This window comes from Strongylocentrotus purpuratus, unplaced genomic scaffold (assembly GCF_000002235.5).
Source record: "Strongylocentrotus purpuratus isolate Spur 01 unplaced genomic scaffold, Spur_5.0 spur5_scaffold_2, whole genome shotgun sequence".
Lineage (NCBI taxonomy): Eukaryota > Metazoa > Echinodermata > Echinoidea > Camarodonta > Strongylocentrotidae > Strongylocentrotus > Strongylocentrotus purpuratus.
Window position 1 is genome coordinate 37127379 of NW_022145605.1, and position 15796 is coordinate 37143174.

At 37.3% G+C, this 15796-nt stretch overlaps 1 protein-coding gene across 2 annotated transcripts in view; it reads left to right on the plus strand.

Annotated features, from left to right (window-relative positions):
- LOC578923 (sphingomyelin phosphodiesterase 4) overlaps positions 1–15796 on the plus strand; it is a 29253-nt gene that overhangs the window by 9377 nt on the left and 4080 nt on the right. Inside the window, exons 5-13 of one of the 2 annotated variants that reach the window (XM_030992340.1) lie at positions 767–828; positions 1481–1638; positions 2491–2523; positions 5713–6001; positions 7347–7492; positions 8613–8703; positions 11396–11583; positions 11876–12039; positions 15056–15291. In XM_030992340.1, coding sequence (XP_030848200.1) covers positions 767–828; positions 1481–1638; positions 2491–2523; positions 5713–6001; positions 7347–7492; positions 8613–8703; positions 11396–11583; positions 11876–12039; positions 15056–15291 — 1367 coding nt within the window. The remainder of the gene's footprint in view (positions 1–766; positions 829–1480; positions 1639–2490; positions 2524–5712; positions 6002–7346; positions 7493–8612; positions 8704–11395; positions 11584–11875; positions 12040–15055; positions 15292–15796) is intronic. The other variant, XM_030992342.1, reaches the window with a different exon arrangement.

The following is a 15796-nucleotide window of genomic DNA, read 5'->3' on the forward strand; positions in this document are numbered from 1 at the left end:
TGTAGTGTACAAGGTGGTATGAATTTCTGTAAGAGACTGGGCCTCTTTTAGAGAGGAAATAAGAATATTATCTGCAATCAATTAAAGTCCATCAAGAGAACATTAACCTGTTCCAATAACAGGTGGAGCTGCACACTGGCAATATAAACATTTGGTTGCTCTCAATTTTCTCCTTAATTTTCACCGTTTAAAGATAAAGTTGAGTTTTGGTCATACAATTGCATTGTGAAAGAAACGTGGAATCGATTAGAAAAAGTGTTTTCTAGCATATAAGTATTGGTGTGTACTGTAAGGTTCTGGAATCTTCAAAATGATAAGAAATTAGCCCAGTCTTGGTAAAGTTACAAGCACTGTACACAGAAAGGTGTATATGGGACTACACGAACATGTGGCATAAAAATCTGTCCCAATTTGTATGATGTTATATGCCATATTTAGAATATTAAGGCATTTAAAGAGCCATGCTTTTGAGGGAACATTTGTTATCTGATGTGCTTCCACACTTGTATAATACATTGATAACGGTTCCAAGTTATTTTTCACCTCTTCCCAGAACTCAACTTTTTCTTTGAACTGTTTCTTCTGTGTTTACCATATGTTTGGACCTTGCATGTTTACATTTTGTTTTGTATTTGCAGGAGACCAAGACATGCATCTTACCTCTTAGGTATATTTGTATATAATCTACATGATGCCTAACAAGATTTTCATAATTTTTGTTTTCTCTCAAATGCTTCACAGATTTACCTTAATCTCTAAATTTTAGATGCATTTGAGTACTTTATGTACGTCTTTGCGTATTATCTTGTCAGCGACAGAGTGCATAAGGTATGGTTTCAAAGATGTTAGTTAAGTGTTGTGTTATCAAATTAGTGGAGACTGCAAGCTTTAAACAAGAAAAAGAGACACATACAGAAGGACTTTATCAGAGTATTTCCAGAAAACAACAATAACAGATGATAAAATTGGTATATTGTAGGTATATTCGGAATATGAGGGCATTTCTAAAGCAGTCAGTCTCATGAAGAATTGTTACTATTTTATTCTTCCACTTTTAGAGAAAAAGAAGAGGTGTTGATTCTAGTAAATAAGTCTGGTCTGTGAACGACAAATTACAGAGTTTGAAACTCTGCCGCAGCACTAACATCCCTTAAAAGACATTAACCTGCATTTGCCACTCTCGACCCAGGTGTAATTAAGTGGGTACCTGGTAGGATTCATTCCTTGAATGCACTGAGAGCTAATGTTCCTGGAGCTAAACCTGGGGTATTGATATCCAAAGTCCTTTTGAAATGGTAAAGAGACACTACATGTATATCATAATGTAATACCGGCTATGCAAGAATGGCATATTATATTATTATTATTATAAAGAATGGGAAGCTCACAAATTAATTTACAGGTTACAAGAACTCAACCTATTCTTTAATTCCTCTCTATTTCTCTCTCTCTCTCACACACACTCTCTCTCTCTTGCCAGACAATGAATAATTGGACCCAACCCCAGGATTACTTCTACCCAGTCCTCTTGGACCAGTACCTGTGCTACTTCCTCCGTAGTGATGGGCGCGCTGTGCCCCCCATACCGGTAACCAGCAGCGCCCCTACCCCTGCTGCCAACCGACTCTCACCGTACAGGTAACTTGTGATTCATCCCCTTATTTTGCATACCTGTCATAGCAAGTTTGAAAGAGAAAAAAAAAACCACCCCCCTTTTTTTAATCATTGAAAGGACGATTGCATAGCCCTGCTCCAAACCAGTCCTCCTCATTCTTTCTCATTGCAAAAAAAAAATAACGATATAAAAAATGCAGTGTAAATCAGAATTGTATACATGATGTTCATGAATTTTTTGCCACATTCCTTCAATTTTTGTCAACATCATACATATCATATACAGCAAACTGTCTGAATTTTACCACAGAAATAAATGACTGCGTTATGGCTTCTTGTGTTGTCAACCAGGGGAGTGTTTCACAAAGAGTAAGATTGACTTTAAGTCCATCCATGCCACTGGTCGCTCTCACCATTATGATCTGAAGATAATATTTTTTCCTTCAATAATGAATATTTCAAAAAAAGCAAATTCTGTAGATTTTTTAACATGATTTGTACGTCCCTTCAGAAACCAATGCCAGTAAGCGGTGAGAGAAAACAGTGGCATGAACTGCCTGCCATAGTTAAGTCCAACTTAAAGTTGATCTTCGTCTTTGTGAAACACCCCCCTGCAGTATTTGTGTTGATGTAAATGAATGCCATGTGCATCCAGGGGTCCTTATTCTACTAAATTCAAATCCAATGGCAACGCAGGATTTCAGTTTCATCTAAAGTTGAGTTTGACATAGATCGTTGGACTGAGGTCCGAGTTTTCCCCGTTGTTTAATGTGATTTAATCCTTGCATTGGGTTAAACTGAATCAGTAGAATATAGACCAACATGCCATTTGCTTTCTATGTTAATCTATTCACGTTTGACCTTTGACCTTTACAGACTACCTCAGTATGGAGTTCTCTATCATTACCTGTAAGTCGTCTTTCAAGGAAAGAAAGTGTCAAACCATGTTGAGCAATCATCGGCTGCATTTCATTTCAGTGCTTTCGTTTCTTTTGTTGCACGCTTGTATTTATGTCAGACATTTTTAAAATCTTATTTTTAAAGTACCGGTAAAGGTTCGTTCACACATTCCTCATCACAGCATCATGGTTTAACACATGGTTTTGTTGTTGTTCTGTGTGTGTGTGTGTGTGTACTATTAAAATGAAAGGCATTAGGGGATGGAAAAAGTAGCTGGATGCTGCAACGGTAAAGTCCGGTATGCTTAAGTACACTTTAAAAAAAAATTGTGCTGTAAACCATGATGGTAACAGTGTTGCATATATGTGAACGAGCCATAACACAGCCTCAGAGTCTGCTTGTCTCAGCTGCACTGGTTTGTTTATTATTTTTGTAAGATTTCACATCATCAGTGTTTATTTGGTTATGGGAACACCTTATCAGATTTCTATATCACTTCGCTAAGGCATAGGCACATCTCATTAACACTGACACAAATGAATAATGCGATGCACAACATTTTGTTTTCTCCTGATAAGTTCTATAAGGATATACTCATAATATCTTCATAAAATTCCTGGAATTAGGTTGTATATTTTTTTCATAACATTAACATTTTTCACATTAAGAAAACACTGATTTCTTTTTCATCACAAGCATTTCCTTGGTTTCCATGGTTTTTATGTTGTGCTTTGCTTTGCAAACTCATGAAATTTTTCACTAGATCTTCATTGCTCTTGGTGCAGAACATTGTTTTTAAGTCTAATTGCATCATGTAATTGCCTATCTAATCTTTGTTTTCAAAGGCTCTCTCTCTTTTTATTTGCATGTTTTTTTCCTTGTTTTTCTTTCTTTTTGTTTTATATTCTTTCTTTCTTTTTTTTTCTTTCTTTCTTTCTTTTTCTTTTATTTTTCTTTCCAATATCCAAGTACAAGCACTTTGCACAGATGATATAGCCTAGGGTCTTAGCAAATGAAATACTTAAAGGTATAGACCAGTTTTGGAAATGCCCCCCCCCCCCTCTCAAAAATGAAATGGTAGCCCTTATTACCAATCATGTGAAAGAATATGTTTTGACTAATACGTGATGATACACATTTTGTCAGGAAACCGCCTACTAATGGAAATATTTGGTAAATTATCATATCTATCCGACCTGGATAGATATCGTGTTGTCCCATATACATCTTTCTGTGTACAGTGCTTGTAACTTTACCAAGACTGGGCCAAATTTCTTATCATTTTGATGATTCCAAAACCTTGCAGTACACATCAATACTTATATGCTACATGATCAACATTTTCTGATTGGTTCCACAACGTTTCTTTCACAATGCAATCGTTTGACCGAACTTTAAGAATAGCAATGAATACAGACATATTAAACCTTTCCGTCTGGCACTCCTCAGATTAAATCACAAGAAAGTAGTCGTAAAGCCAGCTGTTTATATCGTTCGATTTCTGCTTTCTAATCATTCTTGCGATTGACTCTAATGAGCGCATAACAAAAATCTCAGACCATCTGCATTGTTACAATTCTTAGATTTTGTAGTACCAGTTGTCTCTGTAATGAATATTTCCAATCCATATTGTGCGACCAAGCTCAGTATTTCTTAGGCTCTAGATGGTTACATGCATTTCACTCGTTGGTGGCAGTCATCCAAGCTCAGTATTTCTTAGGCTCTAGATGGTTACATGCATTTCACTCGTTGGTGCCCGTCATCCAAGCTCAGTATTTCTTAGGCTCTAGATGGTTACATGCATTTCACTCGTTGGTGGCAGTCATCCAAGCTCAGTATTTCTTAGGCTCTAGATGGTTACATGCATTTCACTCGTTGGTGGCAGTCATCCAAGCTCAGTATTTCTTAGGCTCTAGATGGTTACATGCATTTCACTCGTTGGTGGCAGTCATCCAAGCTCAGTATTTCTTAGGCTCTAGATGGTTACATGCATTTCACTCGTTGGTGGCAGTCATCCAAGCTCAGTATTTCTTAGGCTCTAGATGGTTACATGCATTTCACTCGTTGGTGCCAGTCTCATCCATTAACCATGTACATCTTTTAATTTTGATATCTTTTGCATTTCCTTGATTTGATACAAATATTTTGTGCCATATTATTACTTTGGGATGGTGTTCTTTTCATATGCACTTTACAATTTACTACAGATTTATTTATCACATTGTATGTTTGTTTCTGTTCTTCCTTTTTTCATTAGGAGATTGAAACTTTCTTTATATAAATTATCCACCAAGTTAACTCTTCTTATAGTTTAATGTTGAAGAAAAAAAAGTTGCTGCTTCTGTTTGGATTCGACGTGTAGAGTATTTGAAGGACCAAACAAACATGTGATTGCTTCTCTGTCATGCTAGTTGCATGTTTAGTTTTGCATGTAGTAGGGTATTATATCTATGAAAGTAAAAAATAATGACTTGTTCTCATAATGAAGTAGTGTTGTGATGTTTCTGTATGTCATAGATGGGAAAGCTAGTGCTTTGCAATCTCTAATATGCTCTTTAGTGGTGCATGGTTTTGTCTAGCCAAAGATAGTAATAGAAAACCATAGAAATGAATAAGATATGGTGCTGATATCAGTATATTTCTAAAGGAGATTATTGTTTATTTTCATTTATGCTCTAGAATGCATCCAACCTTGCCTATTTATTTCCTTATAATTTTAATATATTTGTTTAACTTTCAATATTGCTACATAGTATTATGATTTACCAAGGCGTTTAAAAAAATTAATATTTGTAGACTATATTAATTCATGTGCATGTATTTGGGTGTATGTTTCATTCACTGCTTAACTGAGCTTATGCAAGAAATGACAACAAGTTGACTCAGTTTAGTTTTTGTTGCAACTTTCTAGGGGCACTGGCAGCAACACAGTTTTTTTTCAGACAATATTATTTCAAACCTTTCCTAACTACACTTGTTGCTGTTTCAGTTATGACCATGCATTACACAGAAGAAAATTAATACATGGTGCTATTGTGCTCACATTTATTGTAAGCCAATTTACCAAAGTGTGAAATTTTGCCAACATTAGGAAAGAACGCTACTAACTTTAATGAGTATGGGCTCCGAACATTAGAATTATGGAGGTAGACTATTAGCTTCTGATGTACTAACATGGGGAAAAACGCTTTTCTACAGGCATTCCAGTCCTTACGGAGGTGCAGAAGGAGGGCACGCCCACCAGCGCAGCCCCACCCAGCACCAGGATACCACCCTGGGCCTGCATCATAGGGGTATAAGCTCCGGTGGAGGGGGTGTAGGAGGAGCGGGCGCGGCACCTGGGATCAGCTTCCAGCAGACCATCCAAGATGATCCTCAAGAGGAGACCTGGCGCTCTGAAGTCCTGGTCCAGGCCCTGACGGAGTTCTGGCTGAATCAGAACTCTCTTCAGATGACTGAGGATAAGAGTTTTATGGCACAAGTCAGGGTAAGTGAATCAATGTTAGTTCACTACATGATCACAACACAAGACATGCTGTAAGGGTTGCATTGTGTGTACCCAAATTTAGGATGGACACTTATAAAAATACATGTAGTCCTCTGATTTCTGGAATTAAGAGTATGGAACCAACTTAAAAGTTCTGTCAAAATGTCACCTACTTTGAACAGTTTTAAACACGCTCTAAAAGCCCTGTAATCTGTAGATGACGTGTAAGTGAACTTTTGGGGGTTGCGTGTGAAGCTAACCAATTTTTTCCTATTTTCAAAATTATGAAATTAGGTTGACATGGTTATCGTTATATCATGTATTCATACATGTAATGTGTCCATTTTCAGCTATCTTGTAAACAACCTAAGTTAAAGAGCAATTGAATGTAAATATGTATAAAACAATTTAGGTATCCCGTGCGTTAAGCTATATCAAATTATTAAATGAACGTTTTCAATCTTTTTTTCCCTTTCATTTGAATAAGTGGTTATCATCTATTCTTTATTTTATTTTCATTTAAATTATTATTATTTTTTTTTTTTAAATTTTAAAATTCCATTCACCTATTGCTTGTAAATGATCAAGGATGATTCTTGAATGATCAGTTATTTCATGGGGATACCAATTAATTGGTATTTTACCTGTTTATATGCTTGTGTATTTATCTATTTTGTTTTTGCTGCTGTTATTTGTTTTATTCTTACCAAACAGGGTCTCATGGAAGACCACCAAATTTGGTGATATGTGCCACCCTGTATAAATATCAGAAATAAATAAATAAATAAATAAATGTTCTGATGTACATACATGTGTATCCACAAAAAGCAGACCTTAGGCAATTATAGCCTGACATCAACTCCCATCTCTCAGAATGATTGTCTGGGGCATAGTTTTCTCCCAGCTGTAGGAGTACTTTTGTTATGGTGGAGTTGTCCAGAGAGCTTCTGTCCTAAAACCTAGGGATGGTGTATACTAGGATTTCCTTTGTACTTATGCTCTCAATCATAACTACAGTTCTAAGTTATGGTCTAAATGTAATGAAAAGGCACAATTTGAAACAATTTTTGTTTGTTCTGGGGGATCCACAAACTGCAAGCACTGCTTTTAATGGATCCTCCCCCCTCCTATTTCCTTAGAAATTAAGAATTTCTTGTAATAATATTATTATATGTAAAGTATACTTGTATAGTTACCAAGACAAAAAGAATATGTACACTGTATATACATTTTTTTTCATACTTTCTGTAATAATATATGTAATACTTTTGTTTATCTCTGTTGGAAATGAAATAAATATTAATTGAAAGGAATTGAATATCCTTCTGTTCTGTATTATTTTTAGGAAAACTTCATCCCAAGCCCCGACCATGTGCGCATGGTACGCATCTTGGTGAAGAGGTTGCATTTCTTTGTAAACAGCGCTCGTCCAATAATGCACCAGTCAGCATACCAACATGGAGGAGAGTCTGCTATGGAGGAGCTGAAGAGGTAAGAAAAAAAGAAAATTATTGTTGAATAGAGGTAGAGGTTTCATCTTTATCACTCCTTTTAGATTTAGGAGTAATTAAATGACACATATTTCAAGATATCTTTCTTCTTGATATTTTATATACCATGTAAAGAAATTACTTGCTGCAAGTCTAATTTGTCTCAGAGTTAAATCAGCTGTGTCACCTATTTGTGAGACAAGGCCAATACCCTTTATTATACTTGTACTTCAAACAATCCATACATCTTCCCCAAATCCTTCGCCCTTGTCACCAGTTATCCACTTTAAGAACTCGACTAAAAAACCTATTTGAGATTGCTTACAATTAGTCACTGCTTTTTTTCTTTCCCAGTTAGAATCATGAAAACCTTTTTTGGTAGTTTTTCAGTCTCATCAGCACCTGTGATTAGGCAACTAGATATTGGCGCTTTATAAATTCCTGGATTGGATTGGATTGGATTGGATACATTACGTATCAAGATGCACATCGAATTTGCACTTATACTCAATTTAATGTGCTGAATAAACAGGTACACTAACCCTGTGGGGTAATTATACTGGCAATTTCTCTTTACCGAAGTAATATTCAAAGCCGGCATTTTTAGTAGTTCACCCACATGGGACTCTAAACATACAAATAAAAATCATATTTGGTGATCGGTTCCCCGTAACATTAACGATCACTTATATCTTTGTCTGTATTTTATGCATTTAAAGATGAAGTTGAGTTCTGGTCATGCAATTGCATTGTGAAAGAAATGGTGTGAAATCGATCAGAAAAGGTTGATCATCTAGCATATTGGTGTGTACTGCAAGGTTCTGGAATCATCAAAATGATAAGAAATTTTGCCTAGTCTTGGCAAAATTACAAGCACTGTACACAGAAAGATGTCTATGGGGCTACACAAACATGTGGTATTTAAATCTGTCCCGATTTGTATGTTGTTACATGCCATATTTGGAATATGAAAGCATTTGAAGTGCCATGCTTTTCAGGGAACATTTTTTCTCTGATATTCTTCCGCACTTGCATAATAACAATGATAACGCTTACAAATTATTTTTCACCTCTTTCCAGAACTCAACCTTCTCTTTAATATCCTTCTTTATTTGTACCAGGTACATTCTACCAGTGTTTGTGCAGAAGCCCCTCTATGTGTTCCTCAGACACGGCTTTGATAATTGGCCTCTAGACTCGTCATTCAGGCAGGTAAGATATATATATCTATGATCGATCATACAGTCAATCTGCAGAGTGGTGGGATGGGATGCATAGATTCTTCATGCCCTTTGTAGGAGGTATGGGTCTGTCCATTATTTGATTTAGATACTAAGATTAATTTTACCTGGCTGGTAATTTTTGGTGATTTTTGTTAGCAACGTTTTAGTGATAAACATGAACCGATTTGAGTATATTCAAGTACATGTAACTTCATACTACTACCACCATAGGTAAAGATGAAGTTCTTTTGCACCTTTCCAATTTTGTTTTGTAAAATATTTCAAAATAAGCGTTATTTGTTCGGGGGGGGGGGGGGGTGATTCATGCACATAGTATGTCATAGATCAGCTATTATATTTTAAATGTATGTATGTGATCGTAAATCAGAGAAAAAGTTATATACTTTCATCCTAAATACCTTTTTGTTATAGAAGGATATGGCAAGGTAGCCGTCCAAGGAAGCCCCACATCTGTGACCTTTGAAACTAGAGATAAAAAAGAATATACTAAACATTTTGTGTGTCCGTGACTTTTGTTTGTTTTTTAGGTGAGTCCTAGCAACAAACATGCAAAACAGAGACATGAATATCAGAGATTGAAACAAACTGATTTTGCTGGTATGCCAGAAGTATATCAGCATGGAGGAGTGCGTATCAAGTTTTGAACAACTTCTGACATTATTGGACTCAAATAAACTAACCATTATCCATGAGTAGCTTTAGTTATGGGGTGCAAAGCATAGTAAAAAGGATCACTAATTAGAACTTTCCTTCTTTTTTTTTTACCACAGAAGAAACAATAGAGGAAAGACCAATGTCAGGTTGATAGTAGATGGCCAATCGAAGTAAACAATAATATAATTTTTTTTTAATGAGTTGGATTGAAGAGAATAGAGTACCGAAGCTGTGACGTCATAAAAATCTATTTTTAGAATTTCTCAATTTTTTCTTCGTATTCCGAAAGAACATCAAAAATAATGTCCAAATGTCGAAAACCAATTGAATATGTTAATTATTGGCTGAGATATGACCATCTGAATAAATATACTCCCAATAGGAACTCAGTGTTATATGCTCTGGCTCCTAATGGTTAGGAGCCAGAGCATATAACACTGAGTTCCCATAGGACATATATTCATTCAGATGGTCATATCTCAGCCAATAATTAACATTTCAATTGGTTTTCGATATTTGGACATTATTTTTGATGTTCTTTAGGAATATGAAGAAAAAATTGAGAAATTCTAAAAATAGATTTTTAATGACGTCACACTTCACCACTCTATATGGGTCTAGAAAGAGAAAGAGAGGGAGAGAGAGAGAGAGAGAGAGGAGGTTTGTGTGCAGGCTACAGAATTAGTAAAACAAATTATCTTGACCTCCTTTTTTACTGCATTTCTGTATATTACTTATAAATAAACATGAATGAGTCTGTGAGCAAATAAGCTTCCCATTCTTTTCTTTTTAGCTTTTTTCATGATTATAATAATAATAATAAATAGTTCTTCATTAATGCTGGTGTGCATACTGGTATGAGTTGGATGATTAATGAAATCATCTGTATGAAATGGCATTTTTTTAAATATATATGTTGTATTATACCTTACATTTATATGTTCTTTGTTATTCAGTTACATGTATATTATATTTGGGAAAATGCAGTAATAACATTTAAAAAAATCAAACCCCCCCAAAAAATCAAAAAAAAAATCTGTATTTCTCATTCGTACATGTGTGAGTATACAACTTAATTACTAACAAAATATCATGCTCGCAGATAGAATAATGCTTGAGAATATTTCCACTAACTTTAACATCAGTAGCACTAAGCAGATTACATGTGTACTACCTATTTACCTTACATACTGGGCAATGGAATTCAGGCTAGCTTCTGACTAGGAACATCTTGGACTCTGGAAAATCAAGACAGAGTCAATCACAAATACGTACATTTTGCATTGATATCGTCTTGTAGAACACCTCTTTTCAAGATTTTTTGACAAAATATTTACAACAGAAGTGATTTTTATGATTACTTGAGGTGAAATTGTGCAAAATATGAAATTTAAGCATATTTTAGAGGTCTGACATGAAGCTGATGCAGATGCTGGGTTTCCCCTCAGGCTGAATCACCCAAATGCTCATAGTCGACATCAAGGTTTGCTTAGCATGGGTCCCCTGTAAAGCAAGGACCCTAGTTCAAGTCTTTGACTGCCCTCAGTTTTGGATCAAAATTTTAAAGGGCACCCTGGACACTTTTTTTTTTTTGGGGGGGGGGGGGGAGAGGGGGTAACGTTTTTCGGTAAAAACCTAAATAAGAGAGTTGTAATTTGCTACTCTGTTGGCAGACTTCAAGAGTTTTCTAGGCACCCTACCAGCAGAGCACCACCCGACAACATCATTATGGCTTGCTTGGTATCAGCAATTTTATTATGATGAAATAACCTTTGCTTGCTTGCTAGGTGCCTTTATGTTCCAGACATTGGAGTTCAAGGCCTTCCATCTGCTTCTATGTAATGTGACGTTACTTCTGTTACCAGTGAGCACAATGAACTTATCCATGAAGAATCTGAGATGTAATTTTATTGTCAATCTACTCATGATATAAATACTAGATCAGTATCATTGTATCATTCTCACTATCAACTATTGTATTATTGAATCTTTTTTTAAAACTCCAGATCTTGGAGCTGTGGCTGAGTTACATCCAACCCTGGAGGTATGTCGAAGAGACCAGCAGGACAGGGTTCTATCATAAGGACATTCACTCGCCCCTGAGGTCACACCTAGGTGCGTCCTCGGGTCAGATAACGAACCCGCAGAGAGAATCGGCTAGCACAAGATCCTTTCCAGCTGACGATGATAGATGGTAAGAGTCGGGGTATAATAAGGAATATTCCCTTGCCCCTTAGGACAAGTTTAGCTTCCTCCATTAGTTTGGGTATGACTAGCCAGGGTATGGGACCATCACAAAGCTTTCAATGAAAGATAGCCTTTAATTACTGGTTGATTTTTCACTTTTTAACTATGCTTTAGTGTAAATTTTCTTATGTTTGTCGATTGATACTTGAAATAGCAAGTCATAAAAAACAAGACTCTCGATGGCAATACAAAAATGGATATTATGTAACAGTGGGTTTTTTCTTCTTCCTTTTCTGCAGGCCGAGGTTTGTTCAGGAGAATCTACCCTTCTACACCGTCCTCTTCCAAGAGTTATTGCCTCGTATCTTCCATCAGGACCTGAGTATTCCAAACAATGCCCTCATGGTCTACAGGATGGCCAAGGTCTTTGGGCAGCCCCACCTCAGTAACGTCATGAAAGAAGGTATGTCATCATGTACCCATCGTGAAAAATATGTTGTGTCATGGGAAAGGAAATGCTGAGAACATGGATTTTAGATACATATACCTACAGCTACAGTCAAACCTGCTTTAGTGACCACCTGTCTACAAAGGCCACATTTGTCATTTCCCTTGAAAATGGTTTCTCATTGAATCATGTACTAAAGAAACCTGTCTACAAAGGCCACTTTTTGTATTTCCCTTGGGTGGTCGCTATAGACAGGTTTGACTGTATAGCATATGAATGAATTGGATGTTTGGCAGGATTTGAACATGCTTCAATTGAACTACATTTGTTCAAATGATGTAATAATTTGTTCAATGTAAAAAAACAATGTTTGAGTTTCTACTCTGTTCTGTTAAAAGATTGCTTGAACCACAGAACCTGAAGTTTACATTATATTACCACTAGCAGGACCCGTGGAAAATCCACGGGATTCTAGGGGAGGGGAAGGGGGGGGGGGCGGTAAATAGAAAGAGGCCTATGTGCTATCGAAAATAAAATTTGATTATATTTCTATAGGGTCTAGACGATTTTTATAATATACGCTGTTTGACCATGAATGGCGCACCATAATACCTGTTTTAATGCATTGATTTGATGAAGAAACTGTATCATAGTAAAAGTATTCTATCCAGCATGGCTATATTTTGAAACGACCATCTGAATTTTCTTGTGAAAACTTTACTTTGAAAAATGATTATCGAAATTCAGCATAAAACTATACATGGGCAGAATAATCACAATCTAAGCTCAGGTTTCATACCTGTATAGTCACGAAACTATATTGAGATGGGGGCAATAACAGCAATTTCAAAGTGTTGTCGAGTCTCAGCTCACAAACAGTCACAGTTCCGACAGTGCTCGGCAGCAGTGGCGCACTGCACTGTCCGTGCGTGGACTCAAGCCCCACGGCAGCTAGCTTGCAACTGGACTGTCAATTACGATGAATTTCTTGTGAAAACTTTACTTTGAAGAATGATTCTCAAAATTCAGTAAACATGGACAGGATAATACCAAAGTAACCCTGCTTGCATACCTCTATTCACGTAAACTATATACAAATCACGGCAATCATCATAGAATCAGAGTCGAAGCGACTGAGCTGTGCGTGTGACGGTGAGCGTAGAATCATCGCACACATTATACACGTACCGTACACGAAGCAGGTCCGCCTGGCCTACAAGAAAGACGCATAACACAGGTAAGCCCAACCCGTGAGAGCGTGCATTTTCTACATGCCATCACCCGGGTAATTCATCTGTTAATGTGTATTTCTCTTACATGCTACAAAGCATATCCTATAGCAAGATATCTAAACTCGGGGTAAGCCACACCCGTTACTACGTGATGTGCTACATCCATTGACAGAAGTAGATTCCCGTCCGCTGTGTGTCTCTTTGTTGATTGCACAGAGGGCGGATGCACGCCTTACCGACTCGCTCTCGCGAGTTCGTCGCCTCCTGGCAATCCGCGACGCCCGCTGTGCTTTCGTCCACCCGTCCTCCCCGGAACCTCGAATACCACGTTTAACGGCATGGACGTCGATCGCGGGGTCGACGTGGCACACGGGTTGCGGGAGACATGCCTCGTGTAATTGTGTCGCCGTTCCCGCGCCACGGCGGAGGCGGGCGCGGTCGGGGAAAGGCGTTTTCGAGGAACCGTTTTGCCTCGTGTTGGACCCCCCGCGGCGATTTTGCGTATTAATAATATAGATGTCAGTATGGGATGAAAATTTAAATGACCTATCTCTTAAATACGATTTCGCTGTAGATTAGGTATTCTTTTGCTACATCTTACTTTCCACCATTATTCATTATTCTTGTTTTTGTCTCGCCTGCGTAGCAAAAAGCGAGACATAGGCGCCGCTTTTCCGGTGACGGCGGCGGCGACGGCGACGGCGTCAACATCAAAAACTTAACCTAAGGTTAAGTTTTTGAATTTTTGGTATAATTTTTAAAGTATAAGTTCTTAGTCAATTAAACTTTGACTATAGGGTAATCAAGTATCCCCAATCATGTGAGTAGAATTTCAGATCACAAAGTCAAGGTCAAAGGTCATTTCAGGTCAACAGACTTGGACTATGTTGTAGCATCATCATCGAAAACTTAACCTAAGGTTAAGTTTTTGAATTTTTGATATAATTTTGAAAGTATAAGTTCTTAGTCAATGAAACTTGGACTATAGAGTTATCAAGTCTCCCCAATCATGTGAGTAGAATTTCAGGTCACTAAGTTAAGGTCAAAGGCCATTTAAGGTCAACAAACTTAGACTTTGTTGTGGCATCAACATTAAGATTTTCAAAATGCTTCTTCTTCGTTATTTTTCAACCGATTTTGATTCTGATTGTTTCATATGATAGGGCTAGGAGGGAATTTAAAATTTCTACACAGAATCGTGAAATTCATTATCTATGCTAATTTATGCAAATTTATTCGAAATCACAAAAAAGGCTTCTTCTCCTTCATTTCTCGACCGATTTTGATTTGGTTTGCTTTATATCGTAGAGCTAACTTTGGTACACTAAACTTCTACACAGAATTTTGAAATTGTTCTCCATTAATTAATTATGGTAATTTATGCAAATTTATTCCAAAAATAACAAAATTGCTTCTTTTCCCTCATTTCTTGACCGATTTTGCCTTATCTGGTAGAGCTAAATTTGGAACAATAAACTTCTACACAGAATTGTGAGATTTTGCTCCATTGATTATTCATGGTACTTTATGCAAATGAAATGAAATTATGTCCCTTCCAGGGCATCAAATTTCTATTTTTTGACCAGTTCAAAAGTGTACCACATAAAATTTACGATATTTGTTGTTGTGAGATGCGGATGAGCGCTACGTCATTGACGTTCTGGTTTATCATATTGAATTGCGTTATGCAGGCGAGAACGCCTAGAGCGTTTCCCTTGTTCAAATCTAAAACCAGTCCATCCTAGATCTTATAGTAATTTACATATTTTTCATTCTCAAATCTCCCTTTCTGCATTCAGCCGAGGAGCATCTCATAGACCTTCTCTATCACCCATCGCAACCCTACGGCGCCGGAGGGGGAGGGGGTCTAAATGCTAACCCTAGCTTCATGTCCCTGTCTGGGTCGGTACCGTCCTCCACCCACCTGCCCAGCGCCCTCCTGGCCATGGGTACCAGGCTCTACACCCATCTCCTGGAGGTAGAGGCACCAGGGTACATGTACAGACCACTCTTTGATGCTAGCGGTGCAGCTACGGTAAGGATTGTAAATTGTTGCGTTCATGAAATGTTTGTCTTTTTTTTTGTAAGTGGTTCAGATTGGGGAAAGTAAAATGAAATGATATCAATCAATCACAATTGGCAACCTTAAAGCCTATTTGCACTAGTTTGGCCAGGAGGGATTAGACCTCTCTGCGTGGTCACTGACAGGTGGTTATCTCATCAAATCAGCTCTCAATTAACATAAGAAAAAGGGGACCATTGGGGACCACAGGTACCACTTAGGCATTCTTTGCTATATAGAGGGCGAAAGTAGCTACAGGTAGTGCAGTCCCACTTAAATTCATGCCATTTGCCAAATTTTCTGGCTTTGGAAATTGCAGTCCATAAACATTTCATGAAAGATTCCGTTTTTGCAGCAACATTGTGTAGTTCTACCAGTGCACTTATCACCATTTAAATTTCCCCCTCCAATCAGGTCAGGCGATTTTACATGTTGTTGGTGGTCTGTGATCTAAATGCCATCAGTTTATGCAAGGCAT